The sequence below is a fragment of the Sesamum indicum genome, linkage group LG1 (assembly GCF_026168435.1).
Source record: "Sesamum indicum cultivar Baizhima isolate 11 linkage group LG1, ASM2616843v1, whole genome shotgun sequence".
NCBI classification, from domain to species: Eukaryota; Viridiplantae; Streptophyta; class Magnoliopsida; order Lamiales; family Pedaliaceae; genus Sesamum; species Sesamum indicum.
In genome coordinates this window covers 22,445,024-22,467,088 of record NC_142657.1, presented here as the reverse complement: position 1 = coordinate 22,467,088, position 22,065 = coordinate 22,445,024, and the positions used below count along the sequence as shown (strand labels likewise).

The window sequence follows — 22,065 nt, the reverse complement described above, 5'->3', positions numbered from 1 at the left end:
CAGATTTATTACAAGTTCGAGAATTTAAATTCACAACACAAAATCAGAAATTGACAAATATCCCCAATAAAAGAAAAAGAGAAAAGGAAGATGTACTTATACAAGAAAAACGAAAATAATAAAATTCTTTATATATATATATATATATATATTTTATAGATACCCAATGCAACAAACGGCATGTCTGATTAGAACTCTTTCCACTAAATATCTGTTCATCCATTCAAGACGCATCCTGATCCCTCCCTCTACTGCAACAATCCCTGTAAGCATATGTCACATACACACGCACACACGTCCCAAGAAATAAAACCCCCAAAAGGGTTCTCTCTTTTCCCTGTTTCCTCACCTGGGCTTCTTTCAGAATCGCAAAAGATTCCAATTAAGCGGTGGATGGTGGCCCAGTAGTTTAGGGTTCCAAATTGTTTTACCATTAAACTGAACTGGCAAAGCTTAAGGATTATATAAGAGTACTTCGTTTTTGGTAAAGATTCAAACTTTGTTTCCCATGGAAGCTTACAAGAGATGGGTTCGGAGGAACAGAGACTATGTGCATTCCCTCGAGTCTTTAGCTAATGTAAGCCTGCTCGGATAAGCTCTTCGTTTTCTTGTTTTTGTTTTTTTTCCTATCTGTCTTTTCGTGGTGGTTATATCTAATTAAGCAGGGGTATAGATGAATTTTATCCGTCGTTCTTTTTGTTTGTTTTTCGTTTTGGGGAAAAACTTCAGAGTAGTAAGAATAGAGTTACAGTACGATGAGAGTTCTGGGTGTCTATGGAAGCAACTGTGCTTCTGGATCGTGGCGCAAATGTAATTACTTGCATATATTCTGTGATTATTTAATTTATGGATTTAGTCAAGCAGATTGATTGTACAAGACCAGTTTTCTTTTTTATTGTTGCGAAACTTGAATGCCCGGGGAATTGGAATGCTAGTGGACTAGTATTGAGGGGTTCTGACATTTCAGAGATGTGATGATGCAATAGTCTGATAGGTAGTTCTAGTATCACTGTGGTTAGATGGCTGAAGATGCATGGTGATATACATGAGATAATATGGTTTAGCAGTACATGGTGAAGCCGACTGTTTCCTCTGAAAGTTGGATACAATATGCGAATACATAATCATCGTCTGAAACATGCCTTACCTCCTCTTGCCACTTTTTTGAACTGAATCTTCTCTGGTCGTGATGAATCTACTGCAATCGGCGTAGGTTTGTATGAGCAAGTAGACTTGTTGTTTTGCCTTGTTGTTGAATTAGATATGAAGATAATGTGGAGGACTTTCATAAGAAGCATTACATAGAGCCTGAAAAAGTCTATCTGTTATCGAGTTTTTACTTATAGATGAAGTTAGTAGTACCTGGTATTGTATGTCAGAACTTGAATCCCCATTTGTAAGTTTTCTGTAATTGGTGGCAAATTTGGTACTTATCTGCAATTTATATCTGAAAAAGTATTTTCTGTATCTGTCGTTGCAATTTTTCTTCAACATCTGGGATGGATATTCTCTAGCAGCTTTTCCAGATTTTCTCATTCATTCGGGTTAAGTGGAAACATTAGAATATAATGATGTTGACTTGTGTGGAGATTTGCAAGCCACAACCTTACCATGTTGTTTAAAATGTATGTTCAGGGTTTAACATGGCTTCTCCCGGAGCGGTTTTCAGAATCAGAAATTGGACCAGAAGCAGGTTTTGTAGAATTTTGGTAACAATGGCTTCTTCTTGTTACTAATGAGATGTACCTAAATGAATTTTATTCCATTCTATAATATATTTTCTTCTCTTTTCAGCTCGCATTCATAAACCCTAACACTTCTTTGGACCCAAGATATAATGAAAGAAAGCGAAAAGGAAAAGTAGAAGCATTGTAAACCGAATATCATACTATTTCCCATTTGGACAGGGACCAATTTGGAAAGAAATTTTCAAAGTAGTTGAGTAATGAAAAATAAGTGAAATAGATTATAAATGAACTTGTATGTTCAGCTTTATAAGAATTCCATGCCTATCTTCACTAAAACCTGACGTCAGAAATTCTTTCAGTTTGGGATATTATGAAGTCCCGCTATAATTTGAATCAGAATCCATTGTATTAAGAGATATTATGTTAGTTCAACTAAAACCTTAGTGGTCATGATTGCTTGAAGATTAGACAACATGATTCCCTATAACCATTGGTACTTCCTGTTTTCACATATCTAATCATTTTTAACCATGCTGTGTATCATGTAGAATTATATCCCTTGAAGCATTTTATCCTTTGTTGTTGATGAAGATATTTTCCATCATATATGTCATGCAATTTCCTGCAGTAACATCAATTTTGGGTATTTTCACTACCGTCAATGAACATATACTCGATACAACTCCAACACAGCCGCAAACAGGGCGCGTTGAATCTTCTTCCTTACCATTCTCACTATGCATTACTTTACTTAAGGACTTGGAAACTCTTGTTGAGGTTGCGGCGCAGCAATTTTATGGTGAAGAAAAGAAATGGAACTTCATCGCCATAACAGAATCTGTCAAGTAAATAGTAACATTATCTAAACTCTTTCCAAATGCCGTGACTTTCTGCATAAAACTAACCAAAATCTGTATCCACAAATTAACTGTGGATGATCCAATTACAGGGTATTACTTAGGTTGGCAATTCTGCGCAACAGCGGCTATAAAATGCTTTTACATGGTGGGGAGAGCATAAATGATAAAAGCAATTCTGATGATGTTGATTCCCACAGAAATGGGTTATTATCAAATTCTGGTCAGCAAGGGGTTTCTGGTTTTCTGAAGAATCACCCTGGACAAGATCCATGGAATCTTGAAGGGAGGGCATTGTCTGCCTTAACTAGATTTGGTGAAAATGCGCGGACAGTTGCGGAGCCTACATGGCTACGCAGGGTTCAGCACCAGCAGGGGATAATGGAGCCTCCAAGTAATTTTCTCCTTTGTCAAACATTTTATTTTGGCACGCAATTGCTCAGTATAAACCAGACTTGTTTGTTAAATTATCTTTTCCTGCCATCACAGCACCAGTGGCGGGGACACCAAGTCTCTCAACTTTCTTGACTGAGAAGGGTATTCCTGGGGGCTTATGTTTAACGGGAGAGGTGATGTTTATCTTAAGACCACTTATATATGTATTGTTAATTAGAAAGTATGGTGCACAATCATGGTTTCCCTGGCTTACTTCGTTGGCCATAGACCTCGTTGGAAATGGAATTATTTCCTTTCTCACAACTTTGCGGCACAATAGCAAGGACTTCCATCTTTCCAACCTTGAGAAGAATGAGGTTAGACATTCATGTTTTCTGGATGTGTTTTGTCTCCCCTTATTTTATAAACTCTCTAGGCTCTCTGTCTGCCCCTATTAAAGTGCCTTTTTGTTTTTTATTTCCTGCTAGAGAACTACACTCCGCTTCTATTCTCATGAAGTTTAATCATTTTTCTGCCCATATACAGTGTGACCATAACTTTTACCAGATTGCCCGACTGAGATTCCTCTTATATCAATTTAAAGCTAAAATTTCTTTCCATATATGGGCATACTGCAGTTAAAAAGGCGGAAGCTGCTGTGGGCACTTTACCTAATGAGAGATCCATTTTTCGCCAAGTATACCCGGTAATCCATATTTTCTCATGGCAGATTTCTATCATTCTGTCTCTTGTTCTCCCTCTTCTGCTCCACCTTCTGTATGATCAGCAGAAAAAAGAAACAGTGTGTTAACATTTGTTCTATGCTTCAGGCAAAGACTTGACGCCACACAAAAGCTACTAGAACCGGTGCCCATTATAGGTCTTCTTACTGGTAAGTTTTGCAGTTGTGTAAACATTTATTCTTATCATGTCACTGTAACGAATACTTTTCGTGATATCCCTTATGTGCTCGTGGGAGGAAACGTGAAAATGATTTATACGTGGGTGTAATGGGTCTCTTCTAGTTTCTGTAAAGTGAGGACAAGTGCGACACCATTGCTAGAAGACGACAACTTGGGGCTCACGGCGTGTGATTTTTTCATTGGAACTTGACTAAAATCTTTTCTTTTCTGTGCAGAGAAACTCGTCGAACTACTTGTTGGAGCGCAGACTCGATACACCTACATGTCTGGTTCATGACACAAATTCTTGATGGGTTCTACCGATTTTCAAAGTTTCTTCAATGTTGTGCTACAACCCCTCTCTTTAGTTAAACATGGCAACATTTAGCTTTCAGTTATTCAATCAATACTTGAGCTCAGGTTGTAATGAACAGACACATCAATAATACGCAGTTAAAAGCATAGTTCTGTTCATGTAATGTATGCCAACAACGTTATTACTCCAAATTGTGTGTCAGAAAATCACGTTGTCAAGATATGTATGATACTCCAATTGAATCATGGTGTCAGTAACCTCAACGTTATTACTCCTGTTGAATTTTTTATTTCAATATTATTCTCTTTTAACGCCACTCCCATAATCAATATTTCCGAAGTTCCGAATACATGTATATATATATATATCATTATTACTTGTTTAAATAAAAGTAAAAGGATAGGTTCTTAATAAATGACTTAGGTCAAGATTGAAATATTAGGCAGAAAAAAGGGCCTGGGCCCTGGTGAAGTTAATTAGCCCCCCCCCCCCACCCCCTCATTATATATATACATATATATATATATATAGTGCAGTTGTGGCCAATGGGTGTGTGGGTGAGGGTGTTGTTAGGCTAATGGACCCAATCCAACCCTCCGCACCCACAAATCCGGTACTACCCCACCCTATATAGCCTTATGGCCCCCCCAGTTCTAGTCTCAGTCCCAGGCCCCAACTATACGTACATACCCACCATACAGAATACTTGTCCATCAAAAACTACGCTCTACTGCTGACACATCAATCTTTTATACACGTGACTTAGGAATGAAAATATTAAAAATAATTTCAAACTCGATTAAAGAAAATATCGAAACAGAACTTGCTGACATGTTTTTATATATGGGGCCTCACTCACTCGAGCATGGAAAGAGATTATAGTTGAAGCAGGGGTCGACATATATTGATTGTCAATTGATAAATGAACTCCGACCAAATTTATAAAATGGTTGATATAATTTGGAATAGGATGTAATTTGGTATGTTCTAATCTTAGGTAGGTTGGATACTTAGATGGGTGGGGTGGGGGGCAAGTGAAATATATAGACATGAAAAGGGAGCATAGCATAGAGCACACCCCACCATAGCATAATAAAAGAGGATCGGAGGTGGCAGCCATAGCGGGTTCGGCCTCAGTGGCCCACCCAATAGGAAGCGTCCCTATCCAGACCAAACCCCATGTGGGGACCAGCCCACAGCAAGTGGGCTGAATGGCGTCTCATGCCCCACTTCTTGTGGGCCTTTCTCCAAAAATGCTTTTACTACTATGCGTTTCTATATAGGGGCAGCCACCACCACAAAATACAGCCGGGGAGGCGTCCGACCCCCATCTCCTAGAGTGGTGCCCCCCCCAGCCCCAGCCCTAAGCATAAGCAGGGATTGGAATTTAATAGTATGGGTGGGCGGGGGGGGGGGGGTGGGGGGTATTAAAGCTGGATTAATTCAATCTACATATGTATAGGGTGCGTATGGTGTATGAGTTGAGCGATGACGAGACCACCTTGTCCTTGTGGCCCACATTCGTACGCAATGGAGATGTGTCAAAATTTCCATGGACAAAACCCTCTTTTGCATTTTCTAGGAGATCCTTGTAAAAAATTATGTTTTTTTCGTTAACAAAAAAATATTTAATAAAAAATTATATTTTTTTATTAATTTATTATAAATTAAATAATTTTTTTAATTAAATTATCCTTGTGGGAATGTACAAGAATAATTTGAGTTATAATAGTCAATAAATTGTAACTAGATATGAATTTCAATTTTAAGTTTTTGTTAGTTACAATAATTCAATGAATTTTAATCAACAGAGAGTTTGATTATTAGACAAAAGCAAATTTTAAGAATACTAATTATAATCTCTCAAATAATATAGAATTTACATGTAATTATATCAAATTTAAAAAAAATATAATTATCCCAATATTTTATACCAGCCCTCTAAATTTGATGTGGAATTATTTACAGACAATCAAAATTCATCTAGAAAACCAGTTATTACATAATTAATATTCATTGTACATGCTCTTTTTCTTTTTTCTTTTTCTCAGAATACACTAATTATGTGATAATTGCATCATTATCTCATTAAATTAAAATTTAAATATATAATAGAGATTGAGATAGAGAAGTTGTAGAAGGTATGTGAGTTTGTAAGTAGTGTAAATTGTAATGGGAGTCCTACGTACACAGTGACAGTGGGACACTGCATTGTTTGTTTTGTCCCTTCTAATCTTTGCAACAAAAATCCGAATCAACCTGACTTTCCTTTGCCAAGAATATCCTCTCTTTTTTTTTTTTTAATAAAGAAAATAATTAAAATTGATAATAATGAAACCATCACGTGGACCCCATCTATTGTCTTGCTGATGGATATAGTTGGCTAATAACCGTTAGATTTCCTCATCAATACTCGCGCTCTCTCTCTCTCTCTCTAATTAACTGTCTTTCTCTCTCATCAAGTAGTCGTACAAGTCATAAGTATTTAAGGGTTGCAGGCAGGGTTCATTCTTTTTGCCATCTAAACTAAACTAAACTGATCGTCTGATTCCCCTTTCCTTCACCTTCTTCTAATTTCTATGTTTTGTTTCTCTGAATTTTCAGTCTTTATAATTTGATTTTCATGGCTTCCCCACACACGCAAGCTTTTCCAGCAGATCATCAAGAAACCGGACTCAATCTCCCACCCCCTACAGACAACAAGGGTTCTACTCCTAATTATCCACGCCGGACGCCGACGGCCGCGCAGCCTCTTCGCATGGCGCCACCCACCACCATATCCCTCAAACTTGAAGAACCTGACGCCGATTTGGGGGAGGATAAACCACCAGGAATACTTCCTCACCCCCAGATGAAAAGGTCTTCAACTAAAGACCGCCACACCAAAGTTGAGGGCCGTGGCCGGAGAATCCGAATGCCCGCCACCTGCGCCGCTAGGGTCTTCCAGCTCACCCGAGAGCTCGGACACAAGTCTGACGGGGAAACCATCCGTTGGCTGTTGGAACAAGCCGAGCCCGCCATCATCGCCGCTACCGGGACCGGCACCGTCCCCGCCATTGCCATGTCGGTCAACGGCACTTTGAAAATCCCAACCACCACCTCTTCCGCCGCGGGAGGCGGCTCCGACGATCCCACTAATCGCAAACGCAAGCGTCCCTCTAGCAGCGAATTCATTGATGTAAACACCACCGGCTACCCCGCATCAAACGCTACTAATAATTTCGCCATCACCAATGCTAATAATTCCGCAATTATATCGTGCAACAACGCTTCAGTTTCCGCCCCGTTAATGTCAGTTATCCCAATCCCTGCCATGTGGGCTATTCCGACAGTAGCATCAAACTCAAACTCATCAACCCCAACTTTCCTCATAATCCCACCAAATCAGGCCGCACAGGTTCTAACAGTTCAGCCAGCCGCTGCTCTAAACTTGGCCCCGGTGGTCAACATTTCCGCCGCCGCGCGGCCTATTTCTGCTTTCGTAGCTGCTATGCAACCCTCCGGCGGCGGCGTTAACGTCGCGCAACCTGTGGCCCAGATTAATCTGCAGACTTTTCAGAGCTTGAGCGCAGGAGTTTCAGCGGAGAAACCGAATTTACCGAGTTCGAGTAACAGTTCTGGGGCGACCAAGACGCAGATGCTGAGGGATGTTTCCTGGGAGATTCACGAGAAAAAGGAGTTCCCATTTGTGCCCACTCGTTCGGCCAAGAATTAAGACGAGAGGTTTCCAGCTTGACAATGAACTCCAATGGAAGGTCAACAACAGCGTGAAGCGCCGATTCAAGGAGGACGGTGGTGTTGGAGACTAAGATGCGCACGTGTGATAGTGGAAGCAAGGCCTCCAGCTTAGGTTGGCGGAAGGGGTCCACAAGAGTGGAGGCAGAAAAGGGAGAAGGGGCCCACGTGGGGGCACAGTGTCCGAGGTGGTGGACCCGCAGGCGGAGAACGTCCTTGCTGGGCGGCCGCCGGGGTGGTCCCGTATATGGGCCTAGCTTTGGTGGAGCAGAAGGGAGAGTGGGGGGACGTGGCCGGCAATGGGCTTCTGACATTGGTGGGCCTCTTCAACGCGTTTGCTGCTCCACTTCTTACCTTCATTTCTTTCTTAGTCTCATAATCTCAATCTCCTCGCATAGTTATGGTCAAGCAACCCCTTCAACCATAATTCCATTTCTTCTTTTCTTTTTCATTTTTTTTTTGGGGATTAGGTGATGTAACTACTCATAATCTTTAATCTTAAATAAATAGTGGAGCTTGTTTATCATTAACCGTTTTCCTTTTCTCCCCTTGGAAAATTTAATTACATCATTAATCTTAATTGTAAGAACCATAATGAATTTAGATATCAATTATCAACACTAACCGTATTAGTTCAGACGTATAACTACTATTAAGTAATAGAGATGTATTTTGATGAAGAAAGTGTCCCAAGTTTTGTCCAACATAGTTTGGAACAATTTGTGTGCTTAAACCCTAGATATATAGTAAGGAAACAAAGAAGGTATGTGGGGAGAAATAACATGCAAAATAGAGTAACATGTATTTTAAAGATTTTCAAATTTCACTCATTCTTATCCAAATATTTTGTCCCTCATTCAAAAACTTAAAATTTGCTTTACAATACTCAAGAATTTTTTTAAGATTAGGGTTCCGGTTCAACAATTCAAATTAACTAATTTGAACAAAAAAATGTTTCCTATTAACATAATAATTTCATAAAAAGATTTACTAAAAATCATACCTTTTCATATGTAACTGTACAACAATTACATACAAAGTAATATTGTATTTACTACATAATTATTTTATTTTATTTTTTTAATTTAATTGAATTTGATTCAAACTAAAAGTACCCTTTATATTAAGATTTTGGGACAAATTTCACAGTTTTAAATTCAAGGAGGGTTTGATGTGTAAATGTAGGTGGAAAGAAAGAGTGTGGGGGCATGGTGAATGGAGCATGGGTCCATAATTGGGGTGGAAATTGAGGACCACTCTTAGGTAGGTGGTCCACAAATTAAAGGTTGGGGGAGAGGTTGATGAGGTTCTTGTTCTTGTTCTTGTTGTGTTTCCAAGTCATCAATATTTCATATTAGATATGGACCCCACCCCCATTTAATCTACCAAACAACTCATCTTGGTAATGCTAAAACCATGGGCTTCACTACAACACCTAAGTAAATAAATATGGTCGCGACTTGAAAAATAAATTAAATTATTTTACGATTCAAAATTAATGAATAAAACCATCATATTTGAAATTTTTCGTACTCCATAGTCGATAAATGTTGTAATTATGAAAACTTAAAACAAAATTAAACTACTTAAGCTCGACTCATGTTTGCTGCAAAACATTGTGTAAGGACTATATATATATTTTTCCTGGGGGGAGGGGGGTGGTTAAATGCAATGAATAGGTAGTAAAAGGCCCACCAAATGAGTAAAGATAATTGAATTGAGAAATGAAGTCTACTTTTTTTGTTATTGCAGTGGTCTCTCTCTCTGGTCCCATTGTTTAGAAAAAGCCCGTGAAAAACGAGGTCCACTCTCAGTGCAGTGGGTCCATTTCCAGTTCCACTCTGCCATTACCCACTTACACTACTTAATTTTTATCTGTCATGTTTGGCTCCAGAAACTAAATAAATACTTCTCCACTTATCCTCAATTGAACTGTGTAACATGAGAAAAATATGTCTGAATTTGTACCATTTTGGTATGAACTACTTCATAATATTGCATCATATGACTGACTCCAAGAAAGTTGCAAGTGCTCCAAGAATTGTTTTTTTTCCTGTTAATGAAAAAGTTGCATTCTCAGGACTTTCTCGCCCTTAAAACTATTACTCGGATACTTACGTTGTTGTGTTTGGATCTTGAATTTTAACTTTAAAGAAGAGGGGACATATACACACCCGACTCCAAGTTTACAACGTACGCCTAAAATTCTTCACAATGGTAGTATGATCATCGCTTCGCGTACTTGTTTGCTCCCAGAAATATACAAAACCAACAGCCGGAAGGTTTCACACTGCATTACAAGTTCAAGATTCAAAATTGCCAACTCCAGTTTATAACAGTGTCTCTAAATGTGGTTCAGAGCAACAGAGGAGTTAGATAGTCAGGTTTTCGTGTATGGCGAGGAATGATCCAATTATGTTTCCTCCGACATCAGGGAAGGTTTCATATCCTGGTAGCGGCTTCACTTTGCCCTTTCGATCAACCTCGACCGGGTATTTGAGAAGGTGTCCCCTCATTTCTGTTACCTCATTGGATGCAAACTGTTCCCAGTTAGCCTCCCCCAGTGATCTAACTCGTCTTGCACACTCTAGGGACTCCGGTCTAGTAAAGCATTCCTCCAAGAATCCAAGATGCTCGGCCCATAGCGACATCCTATACCCGTATATCTATACAAAAACGACAAGGTACCAAGTTTTAGACTCCGCAAGTGTCTTTATTCTCTTGTTTCGAGTGTGCTGGATTGTATTCTTCCTGTATTATTTTCTCATTTGCGGCCATTAATTATTAAAAAGCACAAGAATTTAGTTACCTGTCCTTGTGGACCGGATAACTTTCTTGCCCAGGTATGGTGAGGTTGATAGGCTCCCATTGCGATCTCTGTGTCTCTAGTACCCTCCATGGAACGTTGATTAATGTTTGCCGACCCGATTATTACATACTCATCGTCCACGATCATGCCTTTAGAATGAACGTAAATCATGAATCTGCGGTTTTTCCGGCTGAGTCCCTGAAATACAAAACGAGCATGAAAAATCTTGTCTAAAATAGACACTAAATTTTGTATGATTTTTACTAACGTGAGTATTTTTCGTGCAAACCACAATGAGAGAGGACACGTGTAAACAGTGAAGTGTAAATAACCCTAAAATATAAGGATGGAATACCTGAGGAGTGTTTGCTGCGGCCTGATTCTCAGATGGAGCGCTTGCATCGGGTGCCTCACGGTTGCCAAGGCAGTAAAAATTCAAATAGTCTTGCGGTGAGTAGGCATCCTCAAGGCCAACCTCCACTAGAGCTTTGTAAATAAGTTCATACATCATTTGCATTGTTTTATGCTGCAAAAGAGCTAACCATTAATGCAAACTCTAAATGCAACTCTAAGAAAAGCAGAGATCGATACAAATAGCATATCACCATTCATTTAATACTATATAGTCCCAATTTCTCCTCTTCGTTCAAGCATATGTTACAGAATTCATACAGCAGAAATTATGTATATGGGCCTTCGATGTTAGATCAGTACACACCTGCCAAAATAGAATCCTTTGTGTAGGAGCTCCGGTTGGATTACCTTCAGGCCACATTGGGATGACAATATAAGCTGCAAACCTCTGATGCGCTCTAATTTTTTCGGCAATTTTTAACGCAATTTCTATGGGAATCAAGTTATTAGCACCTGCAAAGGAATCACGTGGCTTTCAGTGTGCATGGTCGAGGAACCTTGAGAACATGAAGGCCAGGCACCACAACTTTTTCAATAGTAATATTGCTACAAATGATAGTGAAATCAAGAAAATGCAGGGAGACGTAATTTGCAAAACATTGGGCCACAAGATATCTTGAAAGATTTTGAACATGAAGCCAAGTGTAGCTTGAGAGTTCAAGCTCTTAATCTCCACTATTATAACGAACCAATTCCGGATGGGAGGGAATTATACTATGAAATGAGAAATACTGCTCTTACCAATGTCCCTGTATTGATTCCAGTTATATGAGGACCCGATGAAGTATTGATTCTCAATATATATGAAATGTTGGGCAGCACGGATCGCCTTAACGTATGCCGTATGTATACTCATATCTATAAGAACGTTCTTCCCGCACACCAAGTTCTGTCCAATATAACAATAATCTTTATGGAAAGGTACTCTTAACCAAAAGATTTGATTGCAAAGAATCCAGTTTTCAGCTCACCCGCTTTGTAGCGTCCCTAGGATTCTTTGGGAAGCCTTTCACAGAATTTGAATCAATAGAACGAAACACCTGAATGATGTACAGAAGAAGAAATCAAGTCCATTTTCATAAAGCTGATGTAATTTTGCGATCTATAATGCTATGTTTGGACCTTGGATTTTGGTGAGGAGAAGGAAAAAGGGCATCAAACATAAAGCAAACAAGTACAGTCATTTGTTGAGGAAACATATTTTTCGTAGTCCTTTCCTGATTAAAATCCAAGGACCAAACGGATCCTAAAGCTCGATGGGACCAGTTTACCTGCACATGCCAACCCTCAGGATCGTCATCACGTACACAAGGAGCATCAGCCATTCCCAATATTTCAGGCATCCTTTCTATTCGGAGCAATGCATCATCATATGAAATCTTCAGTTTTTTAATTCCATGGGGCTTCGCTGCCTTCAGCCATCGCTCCTCAAAGTTAGTTAGAACATCATATGCTGCAGGCCCATCAATTTTACAATGCAAGTCATGCCACGGTTCTCGTGGACAACCAGTAACATTTCCCTGTTCAGGTATTGACTTCAATCAAGAAATAGACAAAGGCAACACTGTTTACAACCACAAACTGGTCTCTCTTGCTAGGGCGCATTTTCATCAAATTAAACAGAAAACAAACATGTCTGTTTGATGCTACATCAGGGTCTGTAGATAATGAAGAATTGGCATGGCTCAGATTATCCCTAAACTAAAGAAATGAGGAGTATTTCCTTGTTATTTGTCTATTTAGAGAATAGATAAGAGATGCTTGATAATTAGTGCACTACACAGCCAGTAGTAAGAAAAAAATAGTGACATATTAAATTCTTATCGTCTCTGGTCCACCATGCACGTGGAACCATATTCTGTTTCCTGAGGTCAGCGCTGGTGGCCAACTAAGTTAAAATTTTTAACTTGACAGCAATTGAGTACTTGCATAAAATAACATGCACTGGAGATAGAAGGAAAAGATTTACCGTATAAGTTGGATTGTGATAGTCATCTGAGTGGAAAGTTTGCAGCGTTCCAAATAGTGAATGCCGAGGAGTATCATATCGTCCATCACACATGTCCAGTCCTCCTAGAAAAGCAATTATTTTTCTTCTGTTATTTCCAGCATCAGCATCAACTATAACAGTTTTCTGATGGTGTGTATAAATGACTTCAACTTCCTAATCATGAAATTATAAGACATTAATCACCAAGTTTTATTGTCAATTTAGACAATGACCCCAACATTAAAAAGCTGATGTAACAAGCACAACTCAAGAGCAAACCAGCAACTTTTAAAAGGTAATCAGCATATCTCAGTTCAATAAAACAGCGATTTAAGCTAAACAACATAGTGACCGTTTATGCTTTCCAGGATAATGGTGCTCTCACTGTGCCATGTAAAGAGCTTGTTGTTAATGACGTAAAGCAATGTACAAAATTTGGATGAAACTGCTTCTTGCTGACCAGATGTCATCTAATAACATTAATTGCTCGAAATGCTGCCCTCGCCGAGAAGTTAAGCTAAGTACTATTAGGTAAAAGTAGTAAATGTAGATCAACATCATGTGTTCTGAACATGTGAAATCAAAATTCTCTAGCAAAGAGTAACGAGGCCGCATTGCAATAAGATCACTTTTCCAATGATCAGAACTATCCAACTCAACTCAAGCGTAATCTAAAGCTCATAGAAGGAATGTGGTAAAACTTATACATAAGAACCCACAAGCAACAGAGCAGAATACTCTAAGTTAGACTAACTGCAAAACCAATCTAGGACTCAACTTTTAACATGAGACACAGATGACGACTAATATTTGCTTCTTATATTGAAAACACAAGCTTCACGAGATGTTGCTAGAACCCCTGACTTTCGCGTCTCTCTAAAATTGCAGGCATGGTAAAATCTTGGTTTATTTAATTATCAGGGACTCCCAAGCACACAAATTTTCTATACTATAAATCGAAATAGAAAACGGAAGGCTTGTTATTCAACAGTTTAACATGACTTATATGTTCGTGTCAACCAATCCCAATAATAGTAGACTCCTCCTGTTGTCAGCATGTGACTTCAACAACATTTGAAGTTCAACATGAGCAGTCGCTTTCAGGTAGGACACAACCCATGCGTGGTCCAACAAATTTTGACATAAAGGCATCCATTTTCTACCTTTCCAAGATCTACTCCATCCTATGCACCCAAGTTGCAGAGTTGTAATTTCTTGAATATTGAGTGAAAACAAGTAATCCCCCAAAGTCTAGATAAGTAAGAATAAGCTAAACAAAAGGAGAAGTGTTATTACTTTTTGTTTGTAAGTCAACATTTTTCCCACTCTTTATCTGCTAATAGCCACTAATTAAGCATTACACCCATTACTTAAATAGGTAAAAGTTCAATATTAGTCGAGTTATACCTGGAATTCGTCTAAAGTCTAAACTATACAATGCTATTCATTAGACATTAACATTATTGCTTCTCTTGCATCACTTGTAAAGAATGTCTCCACTTATTTCGTTTATTCCCTTGATGGAACTTTATTCTGGTGAAATCCTTTTAGGACTTCCAGTTTCATGTATGTACTTATAAAAAGAATCAGACAATTGATATTTACATTTTGACATCTTCTTAGAAGACATTGCTTCAGCCACCCCCCTCCCTACACCAGGTTAAGGTTGACTTCTGCCACTTTCCAACCTTATACATTCTAAGATGTAACAGCCATTACATAAGACATGAGAAAGGTTTTAATTCTAGAGGTAGCAGCTCAAAATGCTTCTTTAGAACTCATCATCCTTCAGCAGCACACCAGAGATATAGGAGCTAACGTTCATTGAGCACCACTACACATTCAAAGAACATGCACATGTATCATTAGTCATAGATATGCAATATGAAGAATCTGTGCAATCATCACATGCTCGATTTTGTAGAAACAAAAATGTTAATGAAGGGTAGCAACAAAGTTTAGTCCTTCTGGCATGTACATGATATAAACATCCTGAACTAAGAGAAAGAAAGGTAAAACGATTCATCTGAAACCATACCCTCTGCTTCACCCAGCTGTGACGCTTTCCAGCCACTCGAGGACAAAGCAAAACTTGAACAGAAGAATTTTTGAAAAAACGACGAGTTTCTTCATCATGAGTTTGCATGACTCCATCCTGAACATGTATAAATTTACAATCATGGACTGCTTAGGAAAAAGAGAAAAGAGACCAATTTACTCAATCGGAGAATCAGAAACTGTAAAAGAAAGTTCTTTAGGACCCAGCATTTAATGGATATTAGACTCTAAAGCTCCTAACAGAAACTACACATGAAAAATAAAAATTTAATCAGCATTTAGGAGATCAAAAATCCAATGTGATCCATCAATTCTCTTCACTCATAGAACTGGAAAACATGCCAAAAATGGCAAAACTTTCGCTGATAAGCTTGGAAGTCAATTTTATCACAATCACCTAACTCTCTCCATTTAGAAAAATGGTAGAAACTTAAATTTCTCCCCAAAAACATCTGTCTGTAAAACAAGATGGGGAAGGAGGTTTCATGCATACTTGTTAATCTGATACCACAAACTTTCTTAGGCGTCTCTAATTTTTGTTTTCGCATTAGAAGAGCAGCAAGGTCATTGAGGCTAAATAAAGATGGATGACTACCTGCCCTGTGGTACCATGCTTACAAATGTTAACCAACAGAACAGAAGTCAATCACATTCTGAGATTATATTGATTATATTAGTTCAAGTTGCAGTAATCAAAATGTTTAACATAATGCAAGCACTTACTGTTTTGTACCCCAGTATGCTTCTTGACGTAGGGTCATCCCATATAAGAAGCAGCACTCTCACTCCTTCCTGTGATTTTGACTTCAGAACTTCACCCAAAGTATACTCAGAGATGGAATTATCATCCCTAACAAGTCTAACTTTATGCCACACTGACCATCCAGTAATGTAGATCAAGCGTCGAGCACGGCGTATTGCGTCAAAGATGTCACGCCAACATTTCCCATGCATATATTGTGTCCCATTGTCAAGCCTCAAATTTGGGAGGCATCCATCAGGGACATGAGCATCTTGATAGAGAGTAACCGTCCCACCTCTTCTAAGTGGAAAATATGTCCCAGGAACTCCTGGATAATGAGGGCCAGCACCAATTCCATGATGGTAAATGCTCAGTTGCTCTATTGGATTATATTGTATCGATAGACTCAAAACAGCTCCAACTTTGCAAGGCTTGCCACTAGCATTAAGAATTGGAAAAAATCCCTGAATTTTCCCTCCTCCATATATATGTTCAAGTGGAACTGACACGGTTCCTATATGCTGCGACCCTACAATATCGTTATCCTTCACCACAAAGTTCACTTCTGCAGCATAATGAGCTACTGGAACTATAAAATTTTGCATCCAAACAGGATTTTCATCATTGCTAATAACGAAAGTCCTTCCAAGAGTGGCACCTGTTATTGTTATGGAGACATAGGGATCACTTGTAATCTTACGGTTTATTTGTCCTTCAATTTTGCTGCTCATATTACCAGGCAATCTGTTAAACATATCCCCTATTCTTTTGTGGAACATATCCATGTTTGGAAGGTTTTTTGCTTCATATACCCAAATATCCAAGTCCCCATGTAAGAGCAAAACCCTCAAAGACGTTTTAGACGACGAAACTTCCACGAGCTGCATCCCTGTCCCACCATATGGAAATTTGGGACGTCGGGCAATAGGTGAGGCTATGGGAGAAGGGCGCTCTGCCTTGACAGTAGGAGATGTCTCCCAGCCTGAAAAGGAGCAAATACGCTGCCCATATATAGCCCCAGAACCACTATGTTTATTAGTCCTTGGCAAGGGTCCCGAGTGATATTTTTGAGGGGGACTGGATGGCGATGCAGATGAAGATGCAGGGGCTGGAGGGGAAGCTGGCACAGATGACTGGTTCTGATCATCAGCCAAATGCATATTTCCCAATTGATTATCAATAGGAGGATAAACCGGAGGGTAAATGGGGGAACTAGCATCTAGATTGTCAGCCTTTGCTATTGAATCCCCCCCAGACAATGAACTACTTTGGTGCCGGTGATGACTGGGGTAATCACAGCTGAGCCTAGAAGGAATTCCAGATTGAACATCCGGAGGCTGCAATCTCCCAGATTCTAGACGTTGGAGGTGATGATATGAACCATATTGGAAACTACCAAATGGTTGAAGACCAGGTTGTGGAGGAGGAGCAGCCGGGTATACACCAAGTTGATAAGGGTCGGAATTATACTCTGATGTCTGGGCGGGTGCAAATGTGGGTGCCAGTGATGTTGAAGGACCTTGATATCGATAATCCAGTGGCCCTGTATGTGAAAGGGTATATGGGGCTCCATGATGAGAATGCTGTGGATAGACATATGAACCCGAACCCGAAGGATGAAGAGCAGGTCGTGGGTATTGATTTGGAGGTGCTGGACCATGTGTGTAGCCATAGCCAGGATTGTAGGGGAATGGAGATGAAGGGTAACTATTGTTGTTGTCCATTCGCGGACCAAATTGTTCTAACCTCTGATTCTACTATACATGCATAGAGATCAAAATCTTGTCATTGAAAAACTCAACAGACAGCATTTATCAAAATGGCCTTTCTTTCTGAATCAAGAATGATTTTTCCTCGCCTGAATTAACAACTAAAACCAACAAGTGATCCAGATAAACGGAAATTTAACGGGCTTCTGGCGGAAAAAAAGATGAAATCTTTAGAGACGAGAGAATTTACCAAGAAAAATTATCAACTGGGTCTTTCAATTTCTTCCTACAATTCAAGAACATGAAAATCATCGATCCAGTTGAGCTGGGATCCTGAAAAAAGCTGATCAAGCAAGAGAGAGACAAAGAGGGAAGATGAGTACCTTATAATTTTTGAATTCTTTCAGTAAATTCACCGATATTCTGGAGCCCAGAAGGAGGAAAACAAGAATATTGAACCAGGTGAATTGTATAACGCTTAATGTGCAATAATACCTGACCATAAACCAAAATCTTTTTCTTGGGTAGAAATTTTCAAGAAAAAAGTCAACTTTTTACCGGTTGCTTTAGGTTACAGATTGAACACCTTGATGATTCGGAGAGATATAGGTTGGACAAATGCAGGCAGTTGCAGTTACCTACTTACACCCACGAGTCGTAATGTACGTGGAGCTACGCTATTGGCTAGTGGCCAGCCCAACCCAGAAACGCGTTATTTCATTTTCTGGTTTTCTTCTTGATTTATGGGTCAGTCTTTCCAACTTTGAATGAATCATTAGAGCAAGAAAAGGAAAAAGCTTCAAAATTTCAGTCATAACTTTCTCGAAAAGTCGTTTTACTGCATTATTAGCAGGACTGCAGGAGGATCTGGAGAGTATATTTTATTCTTGATGGGCCAAGTTGAGCTAATTTGGGTATAAGTAGGTATATTACTAAAAGCCCTTTAGCAATTGCTTGAAGAAAAGTTCAATTACTTTTGGAGATACCAAAAGAGAAGGTTCTGATGGAAATAAGATATAAATTCTTTGACCCAAATAAGGCCAATCATTTTGCGTCTATATTACCTAAGAAGGTTTTTTTACTTTTTATATCGACAGCTTCTCCAATTAATTTGCACAAGCTGAGATTATCACTTGATTCTTGGTTGGTGAAGTAGGTTGCTCTGAAAGTTTGAAATAATAGTAGTCCATTCATACTGCTACATTCGCAGAGAAATACCACAACATTCTTCAAATCTTGAGAAAGATAAGAGTACAGAAGATATGTGGGCTTAGCTTGAGAAGTTCTAGTTCAGAGTAGGATAGTCATGCTCTAATTATTGCAACCAGGTGACTGCAATAGGACTCCTGACAGAATACTTCTTGGAAGCCCACACTAGAGTCCCAAATGAGAAGTTAGCTGATGCAGTACCTTCAGCTATTGACGTAAAACGCACTCTGTAACTCAGTTTTTCCCCCAACTTACGAAACTTCAGAACTTTAGGCTCAACAATGATGGATACACCTTCGGGTTCAGTCACTTTCACCGCATAAGTGCTCACAGGAGTTCCAACATTTGTGACTGTTCTCTTGTATGTTACTGTAATGTTCCGAGCATTGCTGCTCAGAAGTACTGCAAAAGAAGGATAGTTTAAGTCACTGGATTGAAGATCAGAGCCGGGGGAGCAAGTGAAGTTCCCCCCAGCAAAGAGGGCCATTTGTGAAGAGTTGTAGTTTAGGCTACACAAGTAGGAAAGGTAATCTTCTGTTGAGATGTCATAGATTAGGCCAGGATCAGAAGCCTTCTCAGGATCAACGTGGCCAGAACCAAATGCAAATGGGGTGGCAATTTTTGAGTTTGTGGAAGCGGCATCAAATATTGGAGAATTATGAGAGTCGTGGGTATAAGCCGTTGTCATTAAGGCTGATTTGATTGCTGCTGGCGACCAATCTTTGTGCAAGGATTTGAGAAGTGCAGCTAGGCCACTAATATGTGGACACGACATAGATGTGCCTGAAACAATGTTGAATCGAACTCTTCTTCTGTCACTTTTGAGCTCTGATGGACTAATATTTGGTGGCCATGCTGCTAAAATATTCACTCCTGGTGCAGTTATATCTGGCTTGATGATATCGGGTCCAATCACGCTAGGTCCCCGTGAGGAAAATGCAGCCATAACAGGAGCCGGGTTGCTGTAAACAGTTCCTTTAAACTCGATTGTAGCAGTTGCATTGCTTGAGAAGTTTGAATACATCTTGACAGCATTGGCTGCTACAGCTCCCAATGATGTAGCAGGAAAGATGTGTGGATCAGCCAAGAGTTCCTCGCCTTGATTTTCATCATTTGCCAGTATCATCCCTGCTCCCCCTGCCATTTTAACTTCCTCTCCTTTTGCAACTCTGCCATTTATTCCTCTGTCACAAATGACAATCTTTCCTTTAACTAGTCTTGGAGAGAGGGAGCTGCTGGAGCAAAATTTAGCCGCTCCTCTGCCTGCAGTTTCACCATATACCAATGGCAATGATTTTGTGGGCTTGCCTGAATACAGGGAGGCTCCTGAGAAAACCCGCCTGTCACCAAGTTGGACTTTGGTCGAAAAACCACGGTCCATGTAGCTAGCTGCAACTGTCATGATCCACGGTGCAACATTGCTAACTGTGGAGTCTCGAGGACCTGAATTGCCAGCTGAAAACGAGACGAAAACTCCATTTTGGATTGCACCAAATGATGCAATAGCCAAGTTGTCATTGTAATATGGTTTTGAGGCGCCTCCTAAGGAAAGTGAAAGCACGTCCACCCCATCATTGACTCCTTGTTCTATGGCAGCTAATATATCAGAACTTGCACATCCTAATTGGTAGCAAGCTTTGTATGCTGCAATTCTTGCTGTATACCTCATTCCAGCGGCTGGTCCTTTAGCCAGACCTAAAAAACTTGCACCCTCTACAAGATTACCACCTGCAGTCGAAGCAGTATGCGTTCCATGTCCTTGAGAATCACGAGGTGATCTGTAATCTAATGTCTCGTTTATTCTTCCAGCAATAGCCTCATACCCTTTGAAGAAGGCTCCGGCACCTATGAGCTTATGGTTACATTTTGAAGCTGAGAATTTCGTGCCAGCCTCACATTTTCCTTTCCAACGAGAAGGCACCCGTGATACACCTGAGCCACTGAAACTGGGGTGTTCAGGCCATATTCCAGTATCCACAACACCGATGATCACATCTGAATCCAGATTTTGAGGAGCCCACAACGCCTTTCCCTCTTGCAGGCCAAGAAAATGAGGCGAATGAGTTGTATGGAGGATAAGTAATTCATCAGTTGTGGCAGCGAGAAAGCCATCGACTTTTCTTAGAGATTCAAGATGTTTCTTGGAGAGCTTTGCAGAAAAACCTGAAAGAACATTTTCATAAACATAAAGAAGTTCAGGAAATGCTGCTGGCTGATCTATCTCTTCATTTGCACCTGCTGAGGACACTGCAATAGATTCAATGATGGCCTCATACCATCTTTTTGATGTTCCAAGAGAGACATCTAAAGCTTTGATCTTGGTCTTGTCCATGTGAACCACATATGTTTCTGAGTCTATGCCAGCAAATGAACTTAAAACCTTGAGGCTGGAAACTAGGAAGACTATTACTATCAATGTTGCTCCTGAAAGAAGCAGCAGCACAAAATCACGAATAGAGAAATTACTGGTACTGATAGTTTTAGCTACAAAGTAATAAGCAGAAACGTTGAGCATGGCATGTTCAAGAAATTTGAGTAATGTTTCCTGAAGCAACTCTATAAAAGGATGCATGTCAGACGAGCAAATCAACTTGCATGCAATTATGTCAAATCTAAGAGTCGATACCTGTCATCATGCTGAAAACTAACTTGAACTATCACAGATTCTGCACAAACCAAATGTAGTCAAGTGAACAATTGGGCTACCATTGCGTCAGAGCAGACACTTGAATCCAAATCACACTGGTGAAACAGTACTTTCCCAAGATCTTTTGTCAAAGTGCTAAAGTCCCAAAAGACGGGAACTATAGGCATGCAAGTTCATAAAAAGATTTTGGCACTAAACCTATCTTGATCCTAGAATAAAGGATAGCTCAGAATGCCATTTGACTCCTTTTGTATTTCCTCATCTTATAGTGAAAGTTCGTATGAGAACCTGCGAATGAGCAAATGAAGCAAGAACCTTATAGATACGGCATATAGCGCGCTAAATGTTAAGATAATTACAAACGATCGATGCCCCTAAGCCATCATAATCAGTAGTGGCTTCATTCACTAGTGGCCATATGGACCAGTCATCATCATATTCCAGTTGCTTCGAGTTAAAGGCATGTACCAACGTTTCCGTGCTAAAAGTAGCCAATAAATGACAGTGGTTTGAGGGGTTAAAAGCAATAGTCTCGATTGTTATCGTCTCTTTTTATCAGCTTTCGCAGTGAGTGATGATGGACCATCTGATACAATGACTCACCTCACCAGGAG

At 39.7% G+C, this 22,065-nt stretch overlaps 4 protein-coding genes across 7 annotated transcripts; 2 read left to right on the top strand and 2 right to left on the bottom strand.

Annotated features, from left to right (window-relative positions):
* Positions 1–162: 162 nt before the first annotated feature.
* On the top strand, positions 163–4,296 carry SSE1 (shrunken seed protein (SSE1)). The gene is made up of 8 exons (XM_011093008.3): positions 163–577; positions 1,636–1,693; positions 2,317–2,533; positions 2,638–2,939; positions 3,035–3,297; positions 3,559–3,626; positions 3,751–3,812; positions 4,059–4,296. Exons 1-8 carry the CDS (start codon positions 509–511, stop codon positions 4,118–4,120), a joined length of 1,101 nt encoding a protein of 366 aa, XP_011091310.1. The 5' UTR covers positions 163–508; the 3' UTR covers positions 4,121–4,296.
* A 2,320-nt stretch (positions 4,297–6,616) lies between these two features.
* Positions 6,617–8,403, top strand: LOC105171768 (transcription factor TCP9). Its single transcript, XM_011092995.3, has one exon. The coding sequence runs from the start codon at positions 6,762–6,764 to the stop codon at positions 7,851–7,853; it is 1,092 nt and encodes a 363-aa protein (XP_011091297.1). The 5' UTR covers positions 6,617–6,761; the 3' UTR covers positions 7,854–8,403.
* Positions 8,404–10,078: 1,675 nt separating this feature from the next.
* Positions 10,079–18,177, bottom strand: LOC105171745 (phospholipase D gamma 1). 4 transcript variants are annotated; one of them, XM_011092982.3, is made up of 12 exons: positions 17,979–18,177; positions 17,846–17,881; positions 15,868–17,643; positions 15,125–15,241; positions 13,066–13,260; positions 12,368–12,616; positions 12,068–12,136; positions 11,838–11,985; positions 11,401–11,549; positions 11,038–11,208; positions 10,683–10,880; positions 10,079–10,539 (listed from the first exon to the last, which is right to left on the bottom strand). In XM_011092982.3, exons 3-12 carry the CDS (start codon positions 17,608–17,610, stop codon positions 10,246–10,248), a joined length of 3,333 nt encoding a protein of 1,110 aa, XP_011091284.2. In that variant the 5' UTR covers positions 17,611–17,643; positions 17,846–17,881; positions 17,979–18,177; the 3' UTR covers positions 10,079–10,245. The 4 variants fall into 4 exon arrangements, with proteins under 4 accessions (XP_011091284.2, XP_088736847.1, XP_011091276.2 ...); XM_088880721.1 differs by having other exon boundaries at positions 15,868–17,756; positions 17,979–18,176; XM_011092974.3 differs by having other exon boundaries at positions 15,868–17,744; positions 17,979–18,176.
* Positions 17,978–22,047, bottom strand: SBTI1.1 (subtilase family protein). The gene is made up of 2 exons (XM_011092948.3): positions 21,431–22,047; positions 17,978–21,228 (listed from the first exon to the last, which is right to left on the bottom strand). Exons 1-2 carry the CDS (start codon positions 21,438–21,440, stop codon positions 18,911–18,913), a joined length of 2,328 nt encoding a protein of 775 aa, XP_011091250.1. The 5' UTR covers positions 21,441–22,047; the 3' UTR covers positions 17,978–18,910.
* Positions 22,048–22,065: the final 18 nt, after the last annotated feature.

Excerpts from the sequence above, each read along its gene's own strand:
- LOC105171768 (XM_011092995.3), top strand. The coding sequence starts at position 6,762 with ATGGCTTCCCCACACACGCAAGCTTTTCCAGCAGATCATCAAGAAACC.
- SSE1 (XM_011093008.3), top strand. The coding sequence starts at position 509 with ATGGAAGCTTACAAGAGATGGGTTCGGAGGAACAGAGACTATGTGCAT. Across the intron at positions 578-1,635 it reads CCCTCGAGTCTTTAGCTAAT|GGTTTAACATGGCTTCTCCC; the intron begins GTAAGCCTGCTC and ends ATGTATGTTCAG. Across the intron at positions 3,298-3,558 it reads CCAACCTTGAGAAGAATGAG|TTAAAAAGGCGGAAGCTGCT; the intron begins GTTAGACATTCA and ends GGCATACTGCAG.
- LOC105171745 (XM_011092982.3), bottom strand. The coding sequence starts at position 17,610 with ATGGACAACAACAATAGTTACCCTTCATCTCCATTCCCCTACAATCCT. Across the intron at positions 10,881-11,037 it reads CCGCAGCAAACACTCCTCAG|GGACTCAGCCGGAAAAACCG; the intron begins GTATTCCATCCT and ends TTTGTATTTCAG. Across the intron at positions 10,540-10,682 it reads TATCCGGTCCACAAGGACAG|ATATACGGGTATAGGATGTC; the intron begins GTAACTAAATTC and ends GTTTTTGTATAG.